The following is a 27,863-nucleotide window of genomic DNA, read 5'->3' on the forward strand; positions in this document are numbered from 1 at the left end:
AATCAACAAATTGTCCTTTAAAGTCATTTGCTCATCATTATCAAAAGTTTGGCGGGAGTGACCACAGAAACTTTGACTAGACAGGGGTGTGGATTTTTATGACAATTAGAAGCACGAGATTTATCATTGCTGGTCGTACGATAGGACTGGCCAGTACCCACTTTAAGACAACCCACATGGCATATGGTCTTTTAGGTTTTCTGCACCCAAAGCCAAATCAGTTTTAAATGATAACCTAGTATAATTGTAAAAAGATCAAATTTAAAAGACCCCTAGTAATCCAGAACAACATTTGATTAGAACCACGTTCTATGATTATAAGACAAGGTGTCGGCTTGGAAGAAAAATAAGAAATGAGGACTGGTTTATAACTTTTCCACAGTTTGTCAAAAATGAGCAAGTTATAATAAAATTCATATATGAGATTTCTGTTTGCTTATGTCCTTAATGAATTCTTCTCAGGCATGGTATTCTGCAGGGTTGAGTGCATGGACTTATACATTTCTAGTCATACATGTTTTCAATAGGCTCACAGAAATAACTTCCATTAGTATGCAGATGATACTTAGCTGAAACTAAAAGAAATTGATTAGTTTGTTACACTACTAGTAAAAAAAAATAGTTATTTTTTAAAACAGGAAATGACTATATCCTTGCAGGAAAACAAACATTTCATCATTAACCAATTAAATAAAGCAAAACATGGAGCAACTGGCTGTTGAACTCTATGTACACATAAGCCATTGTCAGTTCACACATCCAAGGCCTGCTGGAACCTATTTATAACCTTCCACAGATAGAGCACAAAGTGCTTCTCAAACGACATAAAAAAGCAAAGTAAATATAAACACTACACGAGTTAAAAGCCTGTCTATAAAAATATGTTTTTAGCTGTGTTGTTCAATACTTATTAGAGTCAACATGGTGTAAAAACAAAGGAAGAGCTTTCCACAATCAGGGTGCAACGGCTTGAAACACCCGATCCCCACCGGTCTTAAGCCGTGTATGTGGGATTAACAATAGAACCTGGTCATCGGACCTCAGAGCTCTGGGAGGAGACTGGGACTTAAGCATATTTGAGATATATTGGGGGGCCGGGCCATGCAGGGCTTGAAAAGTTAGAACAAGAAGATTAAATTGAAACCTACAACTAACTGGTAGCCAGTGAAGTGAAGACAGGAGTAATGTGAGCTCTCCTGCTTATCTCTGTGAAGAGGTGTGCCGCAGCATTCTGCACATTCTGAATGCGATGCAAAGCAGATTTTTTAAAACAAATAAAAGTATGTAAAATATTTTCCAGTTCACACCTAGACACAGATTTGATGGTCTTAGTTCACTAAAGACAACTGTGATCCTATCCTTTAGGTCCCACTTTTAAGGGCAGACAGATTTGTTTATCTTTCATAACAGTGAAAATAATTCTAATGTTTGAAAATAATGGATTTCTAAAGCCACATAAAGAGTGAAAACAGGATGGGGCCCAGGATACATTCTTAAGGAACTCCACAGGCAATTAGCTAAAGCCAGAAAATTTTCATTTATTTGGTCAGACACCACTGTTCAAAATACGATGGATGGATGGATGGATGGATGGATGGATGAATGGATGGATGGATGGATGGAGTGACGTTAATGCCTGTTTCATTGGATTCCTATTTTCTAGAAGGACATTTTGTTTGTGCTCTCACATCCGATAGAGACACAAGTGATGCAAATATATTTGTATACAAACAGGTGACTAAAACTTCTTGTATTTTCTGTATTCATCTAAATTAAAATGATCTGAAGCAAATTGACAGAGCCCTAAAACAGCACCACAAGGCTGTTTGAAGCCCAGGTAAATAGTGCTCCACCTGTTTCCACCGTGAGTTGAAGTATATCTGATGTCTGGAAAGCAAAGGCCATCTCCAGTGTGATGGAGAATGGCTGTCCTCGTCTCACAATTAGCTGCCTTGTGGTGATTTCATCGGTGTTGTGAGCAACATTGTTGGTCTTGCAGTGGAGGTCCACTCTCCAGATTTCTGGAGAAACAACAGACAGGATCAATTAGTGTCATATAGAAACAATGAGAACCTTGTGCAATTATATATATAAAAGAATAAAGTCCGAAAATGAACTCTTCCATGTACAGGTCCTTCTCAAAATATTAGCATATTGTGATAAAGTTCATTATTTTCCACAATGTCATGATGAAAATTTAACATTCATATATTTTAGATTCATTGCACACTAACTGAAATATTTCAGGTATTTTATTGTCTTAATACGGATGATTTTGGCATACAGCTCATGAAAACCCAAAATTCCTATCTCACAAAATTAGCATATCATTAAAAGGGTCTCTAAACGAGCTATGAACCTAATCATCTGAATCAACGAGTTAACTCTAAACACCTGCAAAAGATTCCTGAGGCCTTTAAAACTCCCAGCCTGGTTCATCACTCAAAACCCCAATCATGGGTAAGACTGCCGACCTGACTGCTGTCCAGAAGGCCACTATTGACACCCTCAAGCAAGAGGGTAAGACACAGAAAGAAATTTCTGAACGAATAGGCTGTTCCCAGAGTGCTGTATCAAGGCACCTCAGTGGGAAGTCTGTGGGAAGGAAAAAGTGTGGCAGAAAACGCTGCACAACGAGAAGAGGTGACCGGACCCTGAGGAAGATTGTGGAGAAGGGCCGATTCCAGACCTTGGGGGACCTGCGGAAGCAGTGGACTGAGTCTGGAGTAGAAACATCCAGAGCCACCGTGCACAGGCGTGTGCAGGAAATGGGCTACAGGTGCCGCATTCCCCAGGTCAAGCCACTTTTGAACCAGAAACAGCGGCAGAAGCGCCTGACCTGGCTACAGAGAAGCAGCACTGGACTGTTGCTCAGTGGTCCAAAGTACTTTTTTCGGATGAAAGCAAATTCTGCATGTCATTCGGAAATCAAGGTGCCAGAGTCTGGAGGAAGACTGGGGAGAAGGAAATGCCAAAATGCCAGAAGTCCAGTGTCAAGTACCCACAGTCAGTGATGGTCTGGGGTGCCGTGTCAGCTGCTGGTGTTGGTCCACTGTGTTTTATCAAGGGCAGGGTCAATGCAGCTAGCTATCAGGAGATTTTGGAGCACTTCATGCTTCCATCTGCTGAAAAGCTTTATGGAGATGAAGATTTCATTTTTCAGCACAACCTGGCACCTGCTCACAGTGCCAAAACCACTGGTAAATGGTTTATTGACCATGGTATCACTGTGCTCAATTGGCCTGCCAACTCTCCTGACCTGAACCCCATAGAGAATCTGTGGGATATTGTGAAGAGAACATTGAGAGACTCAAGACCCAACACTCTGGATGATCTAAAGGCCGCTATCGAAGCATCCTGGGCCTCCATAAGACCTCAGCAGTGCCACAGGCTGATTGCCTCCATGCCACGCCGCATTGAAGCAGTCATTTCTGCAAAAGGATTCCCGACCAAGTATTGAGTGCATAACTGTACATGATTATTTGAAGGTTGACGTTTTTTGTATTAAAAACACTTTTCTTTTATTGGTCGGATGAAATATGCGAATTTTGTGAGATAGGAATTTTGGGTTTTCATGAGCTGTATGCCAAAATCATCCGTATTAAGACAATAAAAGACCTGAAATATTTCAGTTAGTGTGCAATGAATCTAAAATATATGAATGTTAAATTTTCATCATGACATTATGGAAAATAATGAACTTTATCACAATATGCTAATATTTTGAGAAGGACCTGTATACATCTAGCTCACCGTTGGCCATACTACTCTCTCTGTTTGTTCTGCAGCAGCTCTGCCAGGATTGGTAAAGACTGAACACCTCCTGAAGCCTCCTAAGCTTTAAAGATGCTTCGAACCCATCCTTCGTGAGATAACATCTCTGGTCCATCAGGTTATTGCAGCTAAAAGCAAAGAAAACTATTTCAAACATGTAGTAAACCTGCAGTAGGTCATAACTCAGTGAACTTCGTCAAAATGCTGATGGAATGTGTAACAACAGCTATACATTAACGGATGTTGATCACAGATAGGTTTTATTAGATGGATTCTTGCTCTGTAGACGCCAGCAGGTGTATGGATCATTAACTAGGAATTATGTGAAGTATTTAGCGTTCGTATGCTGATAAATTGTCAAAACACAACGATGGCCTGATAGCGTTCTGACACTGATCAATCAGGATTTGATAATAATCTGATCTCTTCAGGTTGATTCTCTCTAACTTTCTCCTAAAACTGTTAAATATATATTAGATTTTAATCTGACATTTCCCTTTCATCTAACATACATTAGATTTATTTAATGTTACATTAAAAAGTACATCTGGGTCATGAGAGCAGTGGGAATGTTTATGAAGCCTACTAAAAAAGCTATTCTGTTATGGTTAAGAAGCTTTGTTCATGTTTGGGGTCTTTGCTCTAATCTGACATTTTCCTTGCATCCTGTCCTCTACAGTAATTATTTATCTTCATTTTGAGCTCAGTCTTCATGAAGTTCATGCATTTTCTGTACATACTTTGGCATTGAAAGGGTTACAGTGGAAGAGCATCATATTCTGATCTGTACTGTTTTCTGTTCCAAGTAACAAACTTATTTTCATGCCAGCCATTAACCCACCAGCCTGCAGGATGGAGCAAGCGCCCACCTAAAAAAACACCACCCACAGGGTGCAGAGAGGATGGGGAATGTGCTCCTCTATAGATGGACAGTAGTATGGTTGAGAACTGACTGAAATACATTTCTATGTTGTATTCTCATGGCAGCCACATTAGATTTTTAAGGCAGGTTAAAATGATTTACCTTCTTCTGTCCTACTTGGATTTCTAATTTCTTGATTTCTTTTTATTTGTATTCTTTTGTAGCTCGCCATAGCAGCCAAATGTGCTGATGACGAAGATTAAATTTCACCTGATATTTTGGCATTAATTTCTCTTCCGCTGAGCTTCATGTTTTTTGCCTTTAAATTTTAAAAAGTTAATCACATGTGAAGCTTATAGCAATGATCCAATTTACAGTGCACTATGACAGCAACAGGAAACTAGTTCTAGTAAGTTTTTGTCAAAATGTTTTATTTCATGCAGTCCAGAAACACTTGCCGGTTATTTCCTGAAAGGCATAACGGGTTTTATCCGTGGATAAAAAGAGCCACGCATTCAGAACCACCTCTGTCTAATACAGGTCCTTCTCAAAATATTAGCATATTGTGATAAAGTTCATCATTTTCCATAATGTCATGATGAAAATTTAACATTCATATATTTTAGATTCATTGCACACTAACTGAAATATTTCAGGTCTTTTATTGTCTTAATACGGATGATTTTGGCATACAGCTCATGAAAACCCAAAATTCCTATCTCACAAAATTAGCATATTTCATCCGACCAATAAAAGAAAAGTGTTTTTAATACAAAAAACATCAACCTTCAAATAATCACGTACAGTTATGCACTCAATACTTGGTCGGGAATCCTTTTGCAGAAATGACTGCTTCAATGCGGCGTGGCATGGAGGCAATCAGCTTGCGGCACTGCTGAGGTCTTATGGAGGCCCAGGATGCTTCGATAGCGGCCTTTAGCTCATCCAGAGTGTTGGGTCTTGAGTCTCTCAATGTTCTCTTCACAATATCCCACAGATTCTCTATGGGGTTCAGGTCAGGAGAGTTGGCAGGCCAATTGAGCACAGTGGTACCATGGTCAGTAAACCATTTACCAGTGGTTTTGGCACTGTGAGCAGGTGCCAGGTCGTGCTGAAAAATGAAATCTTCATCTCCATAAAGCTTTTCAGCAGATGGAAGCATGAAGTGCTCCAAAATCTCCTGATAGCTAGCTGCATTGACCCTGCCCTTGATAAAACACAGTGGACCAACACCAGCAGCTGACACGGCACCCCAGACCATCACTGACTGTGGGTACTTGACACTGGACTTCTGGCATTTTGGCATTTCCTTCTCCCCAGTCTTCCTCCAGACTCTGGCACCTTGATTTCCAAATGACATGCAGAATTTGCTTTCATCCGAAAAAAAGTACTTTGGACCACTGAGCAACAGTCCAGTGCTGCGTCTCTGTAGCCCAGGTCAGGCGCTTCTGCCGCTGTTTCTGGTTCAAAAGTGGCTTGACCTGGGGAATGTGGCACCTGTAGCCCATTTCCTGCACACGCCTGTGAACGGTAGCTCTGGATGTTTCTACTCCAGACTCAGTCCACTGCTTCCACAGGTCCCCCAAGGTCTGGAATCGGCCCTTCTCCACAATCTTCCTCAGGGTCCGGTCACCTCTTCTCGTTGTGCAGCGTTTTCTGCCACACTTTTTCCTTCCCACAGACTTCCCACTGAGGTGCCTTGATACAGCACTCTGGGAACAGCCTATTCGTTCAGAAATTTCTTTCTGTGTCTTACCCTCTTGCTTGAGGGTGTCAATAGTGGCCTTCTGGACAGCAGTCAGGTCGGCAGTCTTACCCATGATTGGGGTTTTGAGTGATGAACCAGGCTGGGAGTTTTAAAGGCCTCAGGAATCTTTTGCAGGTGTTTAGAGTTAACTCGTTGATTCAGATGATTAGGTTCATAGCTCGTTTAGAGACCCTTTTAATGATATGCTAATTTTGTGAGATAGGAATTTTGGGTTTTCATGAGCTGTATGCCACAATCATCCGTATTAAGACAATAAAAGACCTGAAATATTTCAGTTAGTGTGCAATGAATCTAAAATATATGAATGTTAAATTTTCATCATTACATTATGGAAAATAATGAACTTTATCACAATATGCTAATATTTTGAGAAGGACCTGTATATTGCAGTTTCCACATGGTTTAAGCCTTTCATTCAAAGAGTCAGCAACACGTTATCAAATTTTATTGACAGAACAAAACACAAACTGGGTGTTGTCAGATAAGAAAGGGAGATACCAGATGGTACAGAAGACTAGTAAGACAAGACAGGACTGACAAACTTTCTCTTCTCTGAATTTAAATCCAGAAAGATCATCAGCGTAGTTGTTTTTTGATTCACTGATAAGGTTCCTAAGACTGGGACTTCTAAAGAAAGAAAGAAAGTAAAATAAAACGTTAATCAAATTAAGTCTCATTGATTTGAAGGTTAAAGCAACGTAAGCCTGGACGAAGCAATTACTATCAGGCTACGGTGTGAAAAAATCTAGCTTTTCTGGTTCTCCTCTAGAGAATTAAAACGTTTCTAGCTTTGCTAAAAGCTTTCTTGAATATCAAGTCTTACAAAGATATACCTAGAATAAATGCCATTTCTTGAGGTATTCCTTAAAGTACACAGCTCTGGTTACCTTTGATAACATTTCCCTGCTAACGTTGTATTTTTCTTTGTAAAGTATAAACTTTCCCCTTCATGACTGGATAATTTCTGCTAACATCATATTTTTAGCTTTGAAAGAAGACAAAAAACAGTTCAGAATGAAAAGACAAATTTATAATAAGATTATTCTGGTTTTAGCCCAAGAAAACTGAAAACATTCAGAACAAAAAAAAAAGGGCCCAACGGTTCACTTTAGGCTGAGGAACTCAACAGAGTCTCCCTTGGAGTCGAAGAACCTGAACGCGGGATGAAGAGGCTCACTGAAGGTGGTCTGGAATCTGTGGAGGAGAGTCATGGTGTCAGAGATGCTGTAGAAAGCCAGGACCCCTGCTCTGTGGTCCACATACACTCCTATTCTGTTGGAAGTGGGTTCTGGGACCTGAATGTCATCTCCATTGTGCCAAACAGCATACATGTTCCGAGTTAAGTTCAAAGACCAGGATTTCTCATTGAAGCCCAACAATATTTCAACAAATCTCCCAGCTCTTCTGATGCTCTTGTAGGCAACTCCCACTTCCACTCCTCCACCTCTCTTCTCCACCTCCCAGTAGCTGCGCCCGACCAGACTCTCCTTACTCAGGACCTCACAGTAGAAGGTGAACCTCTCTGGATGGTGAACATATGGCCTTTTTTCTTTCAGAAATTTCACTTTTCTGTTGGATTCAGAAAGCACCAACTCCACGTTGGCCGAGTTTGGATCAAACGTCATTTCTCTGGCGTACATCAGGAAGTCACTCCGGGTCTCCGGTTCTGGACGCAACACTAAAACGTCCACATCACACACAAGCACAGAGATGTTTCTACAGTCTTCTCTCAGGATGTCCTGTAGTTTATCTCTGAGCTCTGACACAGCTGCTGTCACATCCTCAAAGTATCTCAGAGGACGAATATTGATGCTGGATGAGTGTGTAGACTCACTGAGTGCTGACAGTGAGGGGTAGTTGTGGAGAAACTGGCTGTGATCCTCTGTCTTTGAGAGCTGCTCCAGTTCAGCATCTTTCCTCTTCAGCTCAGTGATCTCCTGCTCCAGCTTCTCCTGAAGATCTTTGACTCGACTCACTTCAGTTTCCTGCTGGGATCTGATCTGCTGCTTCACATCAGATCTTCTTTTCTGAATGAGATGAATCAGGTTAGTGAAGATCTTCTCACTGTCCTCCACTGCTTTACCAGCAGAGACAATGATGGTCTCCACCTCCTGATGAAGCAGCTTCAGATCTTTTTCTTGGTCCTGGATTTTCTGCTGGATTTGTTGTCGACTCACCTGGAGCTCCTTCTGCTTCTCAGTCCTTTCTGCTTCTGGTGAAAGTGATTCCTGGTCCACCAATAACATCGTCATCACCTTCTGGTTTGAGGAGACGTTTCTCTGAAGGTTCTTGGAGGGCTCCACCAGCTTGTGTTTTCTTAAAGGAGCAGCATCATAGTGAGGTTGGAGGTGATTATCACAATAAGATGCCAAACAGACCAGACAGGATTTAGCAGCTTTCATCTTCCTCCCAGTGCAGACATCACAGGCCACATCTTCAGGTCCAGCATAGCAGTGATCAGCTGGAGCAGCTTGGAGTCCAGTCTTCTTCAGATCCTCCACCAAGTTTGCCAACACAATGTTCTTCACCAGGTCAGGCCTCGGTATAAAAAGTCTTCTACACTGAGGGCAGCTGTAGAATCCCTTCTGATCTTCTCCGTCCCAGTGGTCTTTAATACATTTCATACAGTAGCTGTGTCCACAGGGAATAGTCACTGGATCCTTCAGAAGATCCAAACAGATGGAACAGGAGATGGCCTCCCGATCAAGCCTCAGTCTTTTTGGAGCCATTTTTCTTCAGTCTGAGGAAGAAGTAAACATTGCTTAGATGTTTGTTCTGCTAATTCTGGTATTTAAAGCAGGAAATAAGGAAGGTGACAGCAAATTATCAAATATATGATAAAATAGTTATTAAGCTCCATATTTTCTAGAAGTAAAACATATTTACTGTGATTTACTTACTTTTTAAAATGTAATTTTTGACAAGAAATGAACAGATACCTCAGGTGGTTTTTTTCTTAGAGCTGAGTCCATCTATGCAAGGGGCTTAAACTGTTGATGTAGGTCCTAAAATAATGAATATTTTGAACCACTTTAATGTATTCCTGTTTTAATAGTGTACTTTAACCTAAAATCTAAAACCACTGGCATTTTGTTTTATAGTGCACTAAAGGTGTACTTTCTTTTCTGTAGCTTTGTCCCATCTTTTCTGTCTTTTTCACGTCTTTATGAATAAAGCACAAAAATAGTTTAACATGGGTGGTTTTTTCCACTTTTTCATACCAAAACAAAATAAACGTAAGAAAAGGCAATTATCCAAGTAAAGTGAAGTTTTCTATGAGTTGAAGTCATGGTGACACTTGGAGTCAAACAGAGACTAAATAGTGGATTTTTTAGGTGTAGGGCGGCTCTCTTCCTTTAGTCCCGGCTCTTTAGGACATCAGACGTTATTTGATGACGTGTTTTCCTTAAAACCATGGCGTGGTTAACGGGCCGAGAGCCAAAAACCCAAAACGAAAAGAACCAGTGGTTGGGAAGAAACCTACCTTCAGAGATTATGTCCTTCTTACAGGCAGAAGGAATCTCCGGGCTCAGCCATCCGGATCTTTCTTCACTAAACTAGTCAGACTATTGATAAGATGCTGCTTCATTGTATTTGGAAAAATCATCAGAGAAATTGTTATGAACAGTTATGATGCTGGAGGACTCTAAATGAAACATATGAAATGTAAAAACCCCGCTTCCATGTGGAGCTTTACTCCCTGCTGCATGTTCTAGTTTTGGTGGCCTAAACGTTGCTTTAGGTTGAGAAACTTCCTGGTCTCTCGCACACAAACTTCTTGAACTCTGTACAAAAAAAAATCATTACTGTCGTTTTTCTTCAACTCTGTTAACAGACATGAACACAAACTGCCCTCAGAAAAGATTTCATGGAAGGAACATTTTTAAAGATTTTAAGCTGTTTAGGGTTTAATTTGTTTAGAAGTTCTTTAAAAGAAAATAATTTCTTCATTTTAGACCCATTATTATCGGCTAAGCTTTTTTTTATCCATTCATTAAAGATGTGGAGCAGAATATAAACACAATTCATCGAACAGAAAGGATGATAAAACAATGAAGTTGAATATGTTAAATAATATTTTCTTTACTTTGTTGTTTGCAGCCTTGCATGCGGTCGTATTGTTCTGTACCTGCTCTGGTTTTCTGGGCCAAATAAAGTTTAAACTTTCACACATTTGACCCTACGAACGAAAAACCGAGCTGAAAAAGAAGAAGCCATCATGAAAACAGACAAACATGAGATTATGTCTTTATCTCTTTGTTTTACCTGATAGCAAACATGCAGAAGAGGGTCAACACTGCGGTTCTGGACGGACAGCTGGGTTGTTCTTCATGTAAAGCAGTTTCGTCTTCTACTGGTGTTTATTGGTGGTTGGCTAAACTCTGTAGGTGCGCATTACCGCCACCAAGCGGTATGGAGTGTGGTTCATCATGGATTAAGTTGGTTTTTTAGATGAATTTGCATGTTTTCTCACTGGGTTACTTTGCTCTATTATACTAAACTTTTCTCAAATTCATTTATATTCTCTCCTTTGTTTATTTTCTTTCTTTCTCATGTTTCGACCTCCGAGAACAAATGGAAAACATCTAAAGTCTGTCATCTAAATGCCATTTGGTTTTTATGCCGCCTTTGGTCAGAATGAATTAATAATGATCAGAGTTTAACGCTTTTAGCACATTTTAGAGTGAGATCTTAAGCGCAAAAGTAAAGCAAGACAGACATTAAGGACACCATACTATAGATCTTTATTTATACATTACTTAAAAACAACATGGCAGCTGACCAAAGTACTGTACAAAATGTGAGAGAGACCAGGAATAAAACAATGCTTCAGTTATAAGATAGCCAGAACTGCAAAGGTCTCCTCTGGATTTATAAAATATCTTCAGGACAGTCAAAAATCATCTGGTCAGAGAAAAAAACTGAAATCAACCTTTCTTGAACTTTCACAAATCACAACCTGGGTTTGAAAGGTTCTGTTAGTAGTGCAGAACAATCTAGTCCAGGTTTGAAAAGTACAAGTATTGTAGTTAATAAACTAGAGCAGATTAAAGATGCTTAGTGTAGTAAAAAATAATTGCCCCAGGTGAGTCAGCTAGGGTGGTAACGGCGTGGAAGCCCTGCATGGTCAGGGGCGAGAACCAGGGGAGCTTGCAAGGTCCAAATCAAGTGAGGTTGAAGAACAACCCTCACATGTAGAAAGAGATTCTGGAAGGAAATAAAATCCCACATAAGAGCACGCAACAATCAACCAACTAAAATAAACAGTATAGGGGAGATTGGACATTCCTGGCGGATAACACGCTGCTCCCTAAACCTAGGAGTTAATCCTGGGTTAAGAGACACAATACTGTATATATCATTATAAAACATTTTGATTAAAGCACAGATGTTGTTTCCACATCCCAGGAAATCCAGGGTTTTGATAAAAACAAAAAGAATGTTCTGGGGTTATGAACAGTTTGTCGAAGTCCAAAAATGATAGATATAAGTCTTGGTCAATAAATTAATTATAATCAAACACACCAAAAATAAGTCTAATTTGACTGTGAATGTTCCTTCTTATAACAAATGCAGATTGATATTCATTAATTATGTCCCTAAGGCCATTATTCAAACGGTCAGCAAAAACATGAGCCAGAAATTGGTAATAATTACATAATAATGTAATTGGTCTCCAGTTATCTAAGTGTAAGACATCTTTCATCGGCTTTTGAACTAGTGTTGTCACTCCTAGTTTCATTGAGTTAGAAAGATTTCCAGCAGAGATACTTTCTAAAAATACTTTTAAAGATCCATCTAAAAAAAAAAAAAAAAAAGGTAAAATTCAGTAGTTAATCCATCTGTGGCGGGAGATTTTCCCAAGGACATTTGATTAATAGCTTTATCCATTTCCTCAATACTCAAATGTTTTTCCATAAATTTTTTTAAAGTCCAGATACATTTTATTAATGAAATCTTTGAGGGAATTCAGGAACATTTGATAGTCAGGGTCCAAATAGCTGGATTTGTATAACTCAGAAAATAACCTATGAATTTCTCCATTAATTAAATTGAGGTAATTATTCAGTTTTTGAAACGTCCCTCTTCTAACGCACAAAAGGACCTTCTGCCTTTGTAAAAAACAAAGAATCTAATTCAGATTGCAGTTTATTTAGCTCAGCATTTTCCTCATTTGACAGTTCTTTCAGAGAGTTTATTGATTTGATTTATAACGTCCAGTTGCTTTTGTTCTTTCTGTCTCGATATAAATTTACTGGTTTGAATAGCTAGCTCCTCGATTTTAGTTTTTAACCATTCCCATTTGCTTACTGAAGATATGAATTTCTGTCAATAACTGTAACTTTTTTGCAAAGATACGAATTGTTCAGAAAGGTATTGTTAAATTTCCAGGTTCGATTTAATTCAGGATTAATTTTTGAAAATAGAAGAGAAAGTGTGAAAACACTACGATCGGTCAGTGGAGAAGCAGAGATGGTACAGTTAATTATAAAATTTGTCAAGGACATAGGAATCAGCCAGAAGATTATTCTCGAGCTCTGACCGTTTCCAGATCCATTGAACCAAGAAAACTGAGACTTTTGTGGATTTTTATTATTCATGAAAGTGACAAGAAGATTATCATATTTATGGCAACTAGGAGAGTTTCTATCAAACCATAAACCTGGTGCAAGATTAAAGTCGCCACCAACAATTATTCTATCTGTTGACTGAGAGTTTCTACAGTCATTAATTTGTTTACATAGATCTTTGAATAACACTTTGTTTTTTACTCTTTCATTATACCCATATACACATGTCGAATATATTTTTCATCATTTATTTCAGCTACCACTATCAACCAATGACCATGGGTGTCTTTATTAATATTACCTGGAAATTAATTCAGCAAAATCATCACACCAGCAGAATGTGAGGTACCATGGCTAACAAGGCTAACAAAAATATCATCACCCGACTGTAACTTCAAAAATGAACATCTTCCTCAGTGGAGCGGGTCTCTTGTAGAAAAACACGATTTGCTTTTTTCACCTTACAAAACAGAAAAATGGCTTTACGCTTGACAATATTTCTAAGCCCCTTAGCGTTTAATGAGATTAAAGATAGTTGAGAACAAAGGTAAAGCGCAGGAGTGAGACAATTTGTGCCCTTTCTAACAAAACTAATAAAGGTGCGTTTTACTTTCTAGAGTTCTGTCACAATGGAAAGAAAGCTGCAGGTGATCTTTAGCCTATTTTGGTGGGTCTACCCGTCGTCCGTCTATCATTGCATACTCCTCCATCAGGTAGGCTCTAAGGCCTTTCTTTGGTGCTTCTTGTACCAAAACGTACAACATAGTTCATGCTTCTCAAGCTTCTTTGATGTAATCTTTCTTGGAAGTGAATTTTCATCTCGTTACGGAGCCTCTCTGGATCTTTTCCAAATTGCATCCTTGACCGTTCTCAATGCAAACTGAATGATAATTGAACGCGGGCGGTTGTTGCTGGTCGCTGCTGTCGCCTTAATCCCCGGCCTCTTGAAGCTTCTCTACAGACAAGGGCACCACTCTGGTTAGAATCTCAATGACAGCTTCTCTGGTGTCTCTATCGTTTTCAGGCAGCCCGTTCAGCCTCAAATTCCAACGACGTTTATATCTGGCTTGTTCCAAAATGTTAATTAAGGCGATTGTTTTGCACCTCGAGCTCCTTCGCCTATGTTTGCAATTCACTGATGTCTTGCTTGTTGGTCATTATAGCTCCGGCGTTAGTTTCAATCTTCACCTCAAAATTTCTCAGAAGATCTGTTTGGGCATCCAACTTCTCGGTCTGTCGATCCATCTTTCCTGTCCTCAAACACCACTTTCAAAATAGAATCTATTGAGTTCTCAGCCAATATGTCTTTTGTTTCTTCTTGGTGTCCGCTGTGTTTCAACGGCGTATGGTCCAGATTAATTTATTTTTTTCTTCAGGACATATCATTAGTTTCCGTTTCCTCAATAACATCTTTTTCATCCGCCATGGAAATGGACAAGCTAGAGTAATCGTTTTCAGTCACCGTGGATATCTACTACACGATCTTTTCAACTCATTCAAAAAAGAAACAAGGACTTTCTTTCAAACTCAGGTAGTTATTTGTTTGCAGCAAATTTATTTCACTTCCTCAAATTTACAACAAAAACTCCCTATAATGACAAAATTAAACATTTAACATTGGAACCGGCAATTCACGTCTGTTCACTCCGCCATCTTGGATAGTGTGGGCTTTTAAAAATGGCGGGTCTGATTCTTAAGGGAGTCGCTTGAATGACGCAACTAGAGAATCCACCCCTTAGCCAATCACTGACCTACAATTTTCTGACAGTCACTGATTGGCTTTCAGCTCGACTCGACTAGGAAGTGCTTTCTTTTCAAATCTTCATTAAGAATCAAATAAAAAACAGTACAAGGAGGCACGATTCACAACATTAACAAAGCGCATTTTAACTCGTATAGGTGAGCAGAAAAAGAAAGTCTAATAAAATGCAAACAAACAACATAGTGAGAGAAGAAAGGAAAGTATAGAAATAATTACAAGAGATTTTGACATGTTTAAAGATAATTATTCATATAATGGTATCATGAATGTGCTTTTGGAGTGTTGCAACATTTTAGCACTTTCTTAAATAGATTTTACGAAATACAATTTAGAAATCAGCATTCATGTATAAATAATTTAACCTGAAGGATTAAATTATTTTCATAGTTTGATTTTTTTCCGTAAGACGACCAACTTTTATTATATCGATAGTTAAAAGCGGAGCAGACTTCTTATATGGGATCCATATCCCATATAAAATCTTTCCTAAAAACATTTATAGCCTTGAATATAGCAATGATACATCTCTCAATATCTGTTTCACAAAACACACAGGAATTGGTATTTGTGTTAAATTTCTTTTGATAGTCAGAAGAATACATTTCATTCATAATTTTAAAATTGATTTATTTTACTTTTTGTAAGAGTAGAAAAGAAAGATATTTATTTTCAGGTTTTCTTTAAAGAGATATTTTCATAACCTTTCAACAAATATTTTCTCCTCAGGATTGAAGTCAGAGAGTTCTTATTAATTAATAAATTGTTTGCCCATAAAGCCACAGCGATTTATAATCAGATGGTTGTTTTGGATTAACCTCTGAATATCTGACCATGCCTTAAATCAATACAACCATAGCAGGAGGAACTGTCTTTAACACTCTGCTAAACTCAGTTTTTAGTGCATCTTAATGTGTATTCTCTGATAAAAGCATTGCATGATAATAAAAAAACAAACCCACCGTTGTCTTCCATAAGGTGTAGAATAGACCAAATACCTTTAATCAACCAGACTTTGTAGAGCAATGATTTTCGTTTTATCAGGATGCATTTATTGTTCCAAATCGGGACAGAATGTAGTGAAAATTTGTTTAAAAATACTTTTCCAATATTATAGAACCTGTCTGATACCTTTATTGTCGGTTTAGAAATGTCAAAGTCAAATGTTTTTCCACCAACATAAAATTTAACCAGACTTTTATCACTTTTTATAAAATCTGCAACCATTTGAGTTAGATGGTACTCTCATAGTAAAACACGTCTGAAAATAGATAAACTCTCTGGAGCCAACTGTTGAGAAGAACCTTACTTTTCTGTAAGATGTGTCACTAAATGTTTTATCTTTCGAGCCAATAATTTGTAGGAAACGTCGTTGCTGCAGTTTTTTCGGTGGCCGCCAGATGGCAGCAGTGAACAATTTTGAAAATAAAGTTAACCACAAACAATAGTAATTATAAATAAAACTATCATTAAAATGTAAAAAACAAATAGACCAGTTGTATTTATTATATAATAATATATAAAATTATTTGTTCGTTCGTTCGTCGTCTTCCGCTTATCCAGGACCGGGTCGCAGGGGCAGCAGACTCAGCAGAGACGCCCAGACGTCCCTCTCTCCAGACACCTCCTCCAGTTCTTCCAGGGGGAGCCCAAGGCGTTCCCAGGCCAGCCGAGAGACATAGTCCCTCCAGCGTGTCCTGGGCCGTCCCCTGGGCCTCCTCCCGGTGGGACGTGCCTGGAACACCTCCCGGGGAAGGCGTCCAGGAGGCATCCGGTATAGATGCCCGAGCTCAACTGGCTCCTCTCGATGTGGAGGAGCAGTGGCTCTACTCTGAGCTCCTCCCGGATGGCCGAGCTCCTCACCCTATCTCTAAGGGAGTGCCCGGCCACCCTACGGAGGAAGCTCATTTCAGCCGCTTGTATCCGTGATCTCGTTCTTTCGGTCATGACCCAAAGTTCATGGCCATAGGTGAGGGTAGGAACGTAGACCGACCAGTAAATTGAGAGCTTTGCTTTTCGGCTCAGCTCTCTCTTCACCACAATGGACCGGCACAGCACCCCCATTACTGTGGCAGCCGCACCGATCTGTCTGTCGATCTCCTGCTCCATTCTTCCCTCACTCGTGAACAAGACCCCGAGATACTTAAACTCCTCCACTTGAGGCAGGAACTCCCCTCCAACCTGAAGAGGACAAGCCACCCTTTTCCGGTCGAGTACCATGGCCTCGGACTTGGAGGAGCTGATCCTCATCCCAGCCGCTTCACGCTCTGCTGCGAACCGCCACAGCGCATGCTGTAGGCCTTGGCTAGAGGGGGCCAGCAGGACCACGTCATCCGCAAAAAGAAGAGACGAAATCCACTGGTCCCCAAACCAGACCCCCTCCGGCCCTTGGCTGCGTCTAGAAATCCTGTCCATAAAAGTTATGAACAGGACCGGTGACAAAGGGCAGCCCTGCCGGAGTCCAACATGCACTGGGAACAGGTCCGACTTAGTGCCGGCAATGCGGACCAAACTCCTGCTCCGCTCGTACAGGGACCGGATGGCCCCTAATAAAGGGCCCCCGATTCCATACTCCTGGAGCACCCCCCACAGGGCATCACGAGGGACACAGTCGAATGCCTTCTCCAGGTCCACAAAACACATGTGAACCGGTTGGGCAAACTCCCATGAACCCTCAAGCACCCTGTAGAGGGTATAGAGCTAGTCCAGTGTTCCACGGCTGGGACGAAAACCACACTGTTCCTACTGAAGCCGAGGTTCGACTATCGGCCGGACTCTCCTCTCCAATACCCTGGCGTAGGCCTTACCAGGGAGGCTGAGGACTGTGATCCCCCTGTAGTTGGAACACACCCTCCGGTCCCCCTTCATAAGAAGGGGGACCACCACCCCAGTCTGCCAGTCCGGAGGCACTGTCCCCGACCGCCACGCAATGTTGAAGAGGCGTGTCAATCATGACAGCCCTACAACATCCAGAGACTTGAGGTACTCAGGGCGGACCTCATCCACCCCTGAAGCCTTGCCACCGCGGAGCTTTTTAACCACCTCGGTGACTTCAGCCTGGGTGATGAAAGAGTCCAACCCCGAGTCCTCAGCCTCTGTTTCCACCACGGAATGCGTGATGGCAGGATTGAGGAGATCCTCGAAGTACTCCTACCACCGCCCGATAATGTCCTCAGTCGAGGTCAGCAGTCTCCCGCCCCCACTATAAACAGTGTTGGCAAAGCACTGCTTCCCCCTCCTGAGGCGCCGGACGGTTTGCCAGAATCGCTTCGAGGCCAACCGGTAGTCCTTCTCCATGGCCTCACCGAACTCTTCCCAGGCCCGAGTTTTTGCCTCTGCCACAGCCCGGGCCGCAGCACTCTTGGCCTCACGGTACCCGTCAGCCGCCTCAGGAGTCCCACAAGCCAACCACAGCCGATAGGACTCCTTCTTCAGCTTAACAGCATCCCTTACTGCCGGTGTCCACCACCGGGTTCTGGGATTGCCGCCACGACAGGCACCGCAGACCTTACGGCCGCAGCTATGGGCAGCAGCATCGACAATAGATGCAGAGAACATAGTCCACTCGGACTCTATGTCTCCAACATCCCCCGGGATCTGGTCGAAGCTCTCCCGGAGGTGAGAGTTGAATACATCCCTGGCCGAGGGCTCCGCCAGGCGTTCCCAGCAGACCCTCACTATGCGCTTGGACCTGCCAAGTCTGTCTGGCTTTCTCCTCCTCCAGCGGATCCAACTCACCACCAGGTGGTGATCAGTGGACAGCTCAGCCCCTCTCTTCACCCGAGTGTCCAAAACATGCGGCCGAAGGTCTGATGATACGATAACAAAGTCGATCATCGACCTCCTGCCTAGGGTGTCCTGGTGCCAAGTGCACTGATGGACACCCTAATGTTTGAACATGGTGTTCGTTATGGACAATCCGTGACTAGCACAGAAGTCCAGTAACAAAACACCACTCGGATTCAGATCGGGGAGGCCATTCCTCCCGATTACGCCTCTCCAGGTGTCACTGTCGTTCCCCACGTGGGCGTTGAAGTCCCCCAGCAGAATAATGGAGTCCCCGGGAGGGGCATTATCCAGCACCCCCGACAGGGACGCCAAGAAGGCCGGGTACTCCGCACTACCACTCGGCCCGTAGGCTGAAATGATAGTCAGAGACCTCTCCCCAACCCGAAGGCGCAGGGATACGACCTTCTCATCCACTGGGGTAAACCCCAACACGAGACGGCTGAGCTGGGGGGCAACAAGCAAACCCACACCAGCCCGCCGCCTCTCCCCGTGGGCCACTCCAGAGTAGAAGAGAGTCCAGCCCCTCTCGAGGAGATGGGTTCCAGAGCCCACGCTGTGCGTGGAGGCGAGCCCGACTATTTCTAGTCGATATCTCTCGACCTCCCGCACAAGCTCAGGCTCCTTCCCCCCCAGCGAGGTGACATTCCACGTCCCTAGAGCCAGCCTAAGCATCCGGGGATCGGGCCGCTGAGGTCTCCACCTTCGTCCGCCACCCAATCCTCTTTGCACCGGTCCCTCACGGTTCCCCCTGCAGGTGGTGGGCCCACTGGGGGAATAAAATGATTCTGCTTGTGATAAAAAATAATTTGGATCTATAAATAAAAAAGAAAACAGGTTATAAAATAATTTTTTTCAAAGCAATTATTGCAGTTTGTTGTTGTTTCAGCAGGTTGATGCTGTGAACACATGAACACAGAAATAATCCTCTCCTAAAGCTTCTTGTTTTAAGTTAAAAATCAAAATGAGTAGCCTAGAACTACATCAGCTCTGCTTACCATTGGAGCAAAGCTTTAAGGAAAGTTGGCCTAACATATAAACTGAGTTCATGCCTGACAGCTGGTGTGACATGTTTGGTTTGGATCTGAACTCGGTGCTGTTCATCCTAACCAAACAGGCCTATTTCCCTCTAAGCAGCCGGACTTTTCTGTCGTCTCTCCAGTGACCTTTTATAGCTCCTGGCTCTAGGGCTCATCTGGTTTCTTAAGACTTCACCCTGTAAAAGTTGGCACACAATCAGAACATTTGTCAAAGAAACAAATTTAAACTGGATCCATACGTGTTTTATTAGCCTGCCATCTTATTCTTCTATGAATATCAAAGACACCACAGTTTGACTTAAAGAACAATATATTTTAGTTTGAACTAGCGGATTCCCTTCTCCCTGCTTTCAGGCTCTGGTTTAGTCCTGAACATCTTTAGTTTAATCAGAATATTTCACAAAGCAAACCACGTACAGATACTAAGGTTTGGTCTACTTCCAGAACTGAAAACCGGCATCCGAAGACACGTTTGATTATAGAATAAATTCTAACCCTCTGAAGCTCAATCATTAACATTATTGGCACTTTTCCACCTTTTCAGTTTGTCCTTTAAGGTTTTTTTTAGTAAATATAACTTCATTTAACATAGTGTTTGTAAAATTACTATGGCCACAATTTTTTTATTTTATTTAAGCGTACTTCATGTTGTCAGATAGGCTCAGTTTCAGTGATTGCTGTATTATGGGGGCCTTTCAGGTAGTTAAACGCAGCTATCTCATGGTTTAATAAAGGGGGCTTTACTTTTCACACAGAACCAGCTTGGTTTGGATCAGCTCATCGTTATCTGAATATTTTTTATTTACTTGGGTTATAAACACATAATAAAATGTGTTTAATGATCTGAGACTTTTGATGGTGACAAGTAAAAACAGAAGACATACGTTTTTTACGGGACTTTTTATTATTGTACAGTTTTAAACACTAACTATAAAAAGAGAAATATTCTAGAACGAGAGAACTTTCAGTTCACTTGGAAAAAGCTCCGTCTGAGAAAAGAAACAGTTCATTTCAGTGTGATGAACTCAGCGGTGTCTCCTCTGGACCCGTAGAACCTGGAGCCAACGTGAAGAGGCTGGCTAACTCTGATGTGGGCTCTGTAGAGGAGAGTCATGGTGTCAGAGATGTTGTAGAAACATAGAACGCCTGGTCTGTGATCCAGGTACACCCCTAACCTGGACGAAACCGGAGCTGTGATGGGAAAATCTTCGTCATTGTGGTAAAAGTGGGAAGATTCTCTGTTCAGAGTTAGAGCCCAGGAGTTGTCATTAAAACCAAACAGGCTTTCCATGGAGTTCCCTGATCTTCTGATGCCCTTATATGCCAACGCCAGGGTGATACTCCCATCCCACTCGAACTCAAAGTAGGACCGTCCAATCAGAGACTCTTTAGTCAGGATCTGACAGTAAAAAGTAAACTTCTCTACATGGTAAATGTAAGGCCGTACTCGTTTAAGAAATGTCACTTTCTTGTTTAGGTTAGAAAGCTCCAACTCTCTGTTTGCTGTGTTTGGATCAAACGTCATTTCTCTGGCGTACATCAAGAAGTCACTCCGGGTCTCCGGTTCTGGACGCAACACTAAAACGTCCACATCAGAGACAAGAGCAGAAATGTTTCTACAGTCTTCTCTCAGGATGTCCTGTAGTTTATCTCTGAGCTCTGACACAGCTGCTGTCACATCCTCAAAGTATCTCAGAGGACGAATATTGATGCTGGATGAGTGTGTAGACTCACTGAGTGCTGACAGTGAGGGGTAGTTGTGGAGAAACTGGTTGTGATCCTCTGTCTTTGAGAGCTGCTCCAGCTCAGCATCTTTCCTCTGCAGCTCAGTGATCTCCTGCTCCAGCTTCTCCTGAAGATCTTTGACTCGACTCAGTTCAGTTTCCTGCTGGGATATGATCTGCCACTTCACATCAGATCTTCTTTTCTGGATGAGATGGATCAGCTCAATGAAGATCTTCTCACTGTCCTCCACTGCTTTACCAGCAGAGACAATGATGGCCTCCACCTCCTGTTGAAGCAGCTTCAGATCTTTCTCTTGGTCCTGGATTCTCTGCTGGATTTGTTGTCGACTCACCTGGAGCTCCTTCTGCTTCTCAGTCCTTTCTGCTTCTGGTGAAACAGTCTCTTGACCACCCATCAACATTTTCATCACCTCATCATGATGAGAAGAGATGTTATCCTGGAGCTTCTTACAGGGGTCCACCAGCTTATGTTTCTTTAAAGGGGGAGCAATATAATGAGGTTTGAGATCTTCTTCGCAATAAGATGCCAAACAGACCAGACAGGACTTGACAGCTTTCATCTTCCTCCCAGTGCAGACATCACAGGCCACATCTTCAGGTCCAGCATAGTAATGATCAGCTGGAGCAGCTTGGAGTTCAGACTTCTTCAGTTCCTCCACTAACTCAGCCAACATGATGTTCTTCTCCAGGATGGGCCTGACTTTGAAGGTTTTCCTGCACTGAGGGCAGCTGCAGACTTTTCTATGTTCCTCTCCATCCCAGTTGGTGTTGATGCAGCTCATACAGTAGCTGTGTCCACAGGGAATAGTCACCGGATCCTTCAGTAGATCCAAGCAGATTGGACAAGAAATGTTCTCGACGTCAAGCTTCAGTCTCTTCGACGCCATTTTACTTCTCAGACCTTTTCTTCTACAAACGTTTTGTTGTCAACAGCTTTCACGCTGCACCGTGTTCCTTTCTGGAAACTCCAGATCTGAGGACAGAAAACATTCAACATGTTAAACCCAGAAGAATATTTCTGTTGTTTCATTTTTCTATTTATTTTTGCACAATTTAATTCACAACACATTTTTATCTGGGATCTTTATCACAATACCTGAAAACTGAACATAAATATCCGGAGGATTTATGGTCAAATTTATAACTGCTGTAATCTAATATAGCTAGATATGTTGCCATAGAAACCATTTATTGACAAAAAAAAAAAAAACAACAAACATCTTTAAAGTTTCTTTGGAGCTTTCAAATAAAATGATTAATGTGAACATGAAGCTCTGTACAGAGTGTAAAGCAAACAGCGTTGGCTCCTTCCCACCCGTAACTGTGCACTGCTTGTCAGCTGGCTGAGAGAAAGGTACAACCCTTTACTTCCATTACAAGACACACATATGATGCTTGTTGAAAACTTATGGCAACTAACATGGACATTCACTGAGGGGCAACCAAAGCAGAGCCACCCACCATGTTATGAAGATACTGTTATAAAGCTGCTCCTGGGAGCCTGTTTGTGATCAGCAGGAAAACTACTGGAGCCTGACTCTTTAACCAGCTAATGAGCAAAAAATACATAACAACAAAGAGACTTTACAACTAACTTTATTTAAACTGTAATATTTAGTTTGTAATATTATTTTAACAATGGTGGGAGCTTCCTGCTCTAAAGCAGGTGAGTCATATTTAATGTTTTCTGTTTCTTTAAGGCTGAACTACTTTAAAACTGCTAGATTTTATCCACGGACACTAAAACGTGAAGATCTCATAATAAGTCATGTTTATATTTGATTTATATTTCCCCTTAAATTTGTAAATGTCTTCAAGCTTTATTTGTTGGCCATTTTCCCCCATCAAACCGTTTGGCGGCTTGGTGGAGCAACAAAGTTCGAGAAATGCTAACCTTTGTTAGCATTTAATCCGTTATTAAATGCTAAAACTCAGTTAAAATAAAGCGAACTCCCAACATTGGGAGCTAGCTAGTAATCAGCTAAATCGTACGGAACCAACGGACTGGGTTACCTTGAACAGCTTGACCGGACCGGGACGTATTACTGCAGTTTGGTTCAGGAACCAGCGACGCAGGAAATCTCCTCTACCGAGGTTCCTCGACTCCTCCGCCCGCCGATCGAAAACATTTAAAGACTTCCTTCCTGCTTCTTCTTCTTCTTCTTCGATTTTTTTAATTGGCGACTGTAAACAACTTAACGGCGCATTACCGCCACTAACTGGCGGTAATACAAGCAAATTACTCTGAAAAAAATAATGTGGTCTGGTAGCTTTTACTAATCGAGTCTTTCTGAAATAAGTCAATAAGGTCTAGCTTTGGTTTCATTTTATTAAGGTTTTCAATTAGTCGATTGATTTGATCCTAATAATTCTGACAATGCATAAAGCATGTTTTATTGTCTCATCTTCCCCGCAGTCACATTTCCTTGTCTGGTGTTTCCCTGTTATGAATAAGATGCTGTTTATCCCATTATGTCAAAGTCTGAGTGATAGAATAATTGTCTCTTACCTTCTGTTCCTTCGTGTTCTTCTCACCTCTCCTGTTTTCCTTTGATTTTATAAAACAACTGTCCTTTCCTCTCTTCCTCCCATTGTTTTTGCCACCTCTTTTTGGTTTTCTGTGTTATTGTGCCCTTTATTTTTGTCATACTAAACTGAACAGTAATATAAAATAATAAACGTTAGGTGCAGCCTTGGTCTTCTTCTTGTTTTTCTTTTTTTTTTCTGGGGTTGTCATCCAACTAGCTTCATTAATAACCTTCTGCAAGGGTGAACATTTTAACAGCGTCAAACATGCTTTCACCAGCCCTGCCAAACTGTTCTGACTAGACAAAGGAAAGAAACCTGGTTATAACATAATTCCAAGGTAACCTCGTTGAGGCCTAGGGACACTACGCATGTTGAACTCAAGGCCCAGAATGACGTCTTTATCTTGAACTCTCCAGTCTGGGAACCATCTCTGAGACTGTTGCAGCAGGAGGAACAGGGAGGGGGAGTGAATACTTTCTTCAGGTCAGACAGAGTATCAGGTGACATAGCAAAGGTATTTTCTGAATTTTCCACCACAACACAAACAGAAAAAATGAACTATATGAGATAGTATCTGTGTAGAAAATGTAGTTTTCACAGCCTTTGGATTTGTGGAAAGACAAGTAATATCTCCTGTTACCCAGATCAGAGTTTCAAGTAAAACGTTCAGTCGCTGTTATTGACAGATAAAATGGCTCAGAGAGGAGTTCAGATGGAGAAAATCTCCTGTTCCATCTGCTTGGATCTACTGAAGAATCCAGTGACTATTTCCTGTGGACAGAGGTACTGTAGGAACTGTATTAAATACCAATGGGATGGAGAAGGTCAGAGCACAATCTATAGCTGTCCTCAGTGCAGGATGAAGTCCAGAGGAAGGCCTGGTATAAAAAAATTCATCACATTAGCTGCTTTACTGGAGGATCTCAAGAAGACTGGACTCCAAGCTGCTCCAGCTGATCACTGCTATGCTGGACCTGAAGATGTGGCCTGTGATGTCTGCACTGGGAGGAAGATGAAAGCTGTCAAGTCCTGTTTATTCTGCCCTGCTTCCTACTGTAGGAATCACCTCCAACCTCACTATGATGCTCCTGGACTGAAGAAACACAATCTGGTGGACCCCTCCAAGAAGCTCCAGGAGAACATCTGCTCTCGTCATGATGAGGTGATGAAGATCTTCTGTCGTACTGATCAGCAGTCTATCTGTTATCTCTGCTCTATGGATGAACATAAAGGTCATGAAACAGTCTCAGCTGCAGCAGAAAGGACTGAGAAGCAGAAGGAGCTCCAGGTGAGTCAACAACAAATCCAGCAGAGAATCCAGAACCAAGAGAAAGATCTGAAGCTGCTTCATCAGGAGGTGGAGGCCATCAATGTCTCTGCTGATAAAGCAGTGGAGGACAATGAGAAGATCTTCACTGAGCTGATCCATCTCATCCAGAAAAGAAGCTCTGATGTGAAGCAGCAGATCAGATCCCAGCAGGAAACTGAAGTGAGTCGAATCAAAGATCTTCAGGAGAAGCTGGAGCAGGAGATCACTGAGCTGAAGAGGAAAGATGCTGAGCTGAAGCAGCTCTCAAACACAGAGGATCACAACCAGTTTCTCCACAACTACCCCTCACTGTCAGCACTCAGTGAGTCTACACACTCATCCAGCATCAATATTCGTCCTCTGAGATACTTTGAGGATGTGACAGCAGCTGTGTCAGAGCTCAGAGATAAACTACAGGACATCCTGAGAGACACATGGACAAACATCTCATTGACAGTCACTGAAGTGAAGGTTCTACTACCAGAACCAGAACCAAAGACCAGAGTTGAATTCTTAGAATATTCACAAGAAATCACTCTGGATCCAAACACAGCTAACAGGAAGTTGTTATTATCTGATAGGAACAGAAAAGTGACAAGAATGAAACAACAACAATCTTATCCTGATCATCCAAACAGATTCACCGATGTTAAGCAGGTTTTGAGTAGAGAGAGTCTGACTGGACGTTGTTACTGGGAGGTGGAGTGGAGAGGAAGAGGAGTTTATGTAGCAGTTTCATACAAGAACATCAGTAGAGCAGGAAGGTCTGATAAATGCAGGTTTTGATCCAATGACAATTCGTGGTCATTATATTGTAACAAAAACAGTTACACATTTTATCACAACAACATTGAAATTCCAGTATCAGGTCCAGTTTCCTCCAGAATAGGAGTTTATCTGGATCACAGAGCAGGTATTCTGTCTTTCTACAGCATCTCTGAAACCATGACTCTCCTCCACAGAGTCCGGACAACATTTACACAGCCTCTACATGCTGGAGTTAGGGTTTACCTCTTGTCTTTATCTCCTGGTGGACCCTCTGCTGAGTTTATTAACCTGAAATAATCAGAACTGTTCTGAGGTCCAGTTGGTTAAAATGTGTATTTTAGTTCCAGTTTCTTTAGTCTCCATCATTGTTGCTGAGAGCTCATTGTTGTGTCATTTCTTCACTGCTCAGAGATCAGCTGTCTTTATGGAGCTACTTTGTCATCTTGTTTGTTGTTTTGTTGATGTTGGAGTTTGTTTGGGTGCTGCCCCTTCCTGTTTCTGTTCAGCCATGGAGGCTATCACTGCTCAGGAGGATTTTTATTCACCTAAACTGATTACATTTACATTTATTGCTTTGTCAGACCAAATGTTGTTGTTCAAATCCATGTACAGATGAGCTGATGGAAACTATAATTATCATGATCATCATCAATCAGGACATCAGTCATTATTTTATTGGACAAACATCAGATTCTGGATCAAACTGTATGAATGGAGTAAATTTCTACATGAACCCATTGAATCTGAGTTCTTCTACAGACTTTATAGATTTAACGTGTCAGACACTTTGACCTGTTTCTAACAGATGGTCATTTACAGCAGTTTAGGATTGACTTGAGTCATTCAATGTTATTTTAAAGACTTTAGTTTATCTAAACATACCTCTGATAAAAATATTTAATTCAACTCAACATCATGTGACTCTTTCAGTTTGTGTTTGTTTTTAGACCAACAACTTTGTTTATCCAGTGATATTAAAATGATTCAGTGATATATGCAGGTAAGATATTCAGGTAAGGACTGAATGATCCTTGTCAAGAAGATGCTTGGTTAACTAGAAAAATTGCTGTTCTATCGGAACAGCTGTGAGAATGCTTCCCTGCTGAATGAACGCAGCAGAATATGCCCAAGAAACTGGAAAAATGTTTAAAAATAGTAACAATTAGCTGAATTACACATGAACGAGAAAGAGTCAGAAAGAGAGAAGAGGGAAAGAGGGGAGAGAAAGAAGCAGAAACAATAGAAAGGGGCAGAAAGGAGAACAAAAGATAAGCTAAAATGCTAACCTAAAATGCTAATGTAAGCATTTTAGCTAACAATATTAAAGCTGCAAGCAGCGTTGGCGGCCCTCCAGTTCAGCAAGATAAAAATTTGCCGCTCTACCACGCCCAGAGGGTCCCACCAACAGTCACTGTTCAGACCAGGAATCAACATTATCCTGTTCTGTGTCATCAGACAGTGCTTAAAGCTTGAATGAGTGAGAGTCTAAAAGGAGGACATCTAACAGTGAAACATGTGGCTTCCTGTTTTAGGTGGGTGCGTCTGAAATGAAACAAAGTTTGGAGCTGCTGTGACCTTGTGTCTGGAAGTTATTACAGTTTCATCTTATATGGTGTCGAGGAAGGAAAACTTTTGCTGGCCGTCCGTTAACTCTTACATTACTCCTCACCTCTCATCGACTCTTTTTATTTGGCACCCCAAAGGACAATCCTCAGTCAGAGATCAGTTGTGGTTTCCACAAGTTTATTAAAACCTGTCTGAATTCAGAGAGGAGACACACACTTACACTGCTACCTGGAAACGTGTGTTGTCTCACTGGGGGCTGCGTTACATTACATTTTATACCCCACGCTGCTATGCAGTAAACATACACAATCATTCTGTCTGTGGATGTCTCCCCAGCAACAGTATCAAAGAAACAGAGATACATTTCATCATTTAATTAAAGAAT

The 27,863-nt window shown here is 41.5% G+C and overlaps 2 protein-coding genes and 1 pseudogene across 3 annotated transcripts; 1 reads left to right on the forward strand and 2 right to left on the reverse strand.

Annotated features, from left to right (window-relative positions):
* Positions 1-6,834: 6,834 nt before the first annotated feature.
* On the reverse strand, positions 6,835-10,795 carry LOC124880092 (tripartite motif-containing protein 16-like). 2 transcript variants are annotated; one of them, XM_047385002.1, is made up of 2 exons: positions 10,671-10,795; positions 6,835-9,144 (listed from the first exon to the last, which is right to left on the reverse strand). In XM_047385002.1, the coding sequence occupies exon 2, from the start codon at positions 9,131-9,133 to the stop codon at positions 7,508-7,510; it is 1,626 nt and encodes a 541-aa protein (XP_047240958.1). In that variant the 5' UTR covers positions 9,134-9,144; positions 10,671-10,795; the 3' UTR covers positions 6,835-7,507. The 2 variants fall into 2 exon arrangements, with proteins under 2 accessions (XP_047240958.1, XP_047240959.1); XM_047385003.1 differs by lacking the exon at positions 10,671-10,795 and adding an exon at positions 10,492-10,603.
* A 9,647-nt stretch (positions 10,796-20,442) lies between these two features.
* On the reverse strand, positions 20,443-23,476 carry LOC124880810 (tripartite motif-containing protein 16-like). Its single transcript, XM_047386166.1, has 2 exons — positions 23,320-23,476; positions 20,443-22,279 (listed from the first exon to the last, which is right to left on the reverse strand). Exon 2 carries the CDS (start codon positions 22,191-22,193, stop codon positions 20,568-20,570), a length of 1,626 nt encoding a protein of 541 aa, XP_047242122.1. The 5' UTR covers positions 22,194-22,279; positions 23,320-23,476; the 3' UTR covers positions 20,443-20,567.
* Positions 23,477-24,526: 1,050 nt separating this feature from the next.
* LOC124881137 lies at positions 24,527-26,594 on the forward strand (annotated as a pseudogene).
* The last annotated feature ends 1,269 nt before the right edge of the window (positions 26,595-27,863 follow it).

Source organism: Girardinichthys multiradiatus, chromosome 14 (genome assembly GCF_021462225.1).
Source record: "Girardinichthys multiradiatus isolate DD_20200921_A chromosome 14, DD_fGirMul_XY1, whole genome shotgun sequence".
Taxonomy (NCBI): Eukaryota; Metazoa; Chordata; class Actinopteri; order Cyprinodontiformes; family Goodeidae; genus Girardinichthys; species Girardinichthys multiradiatus.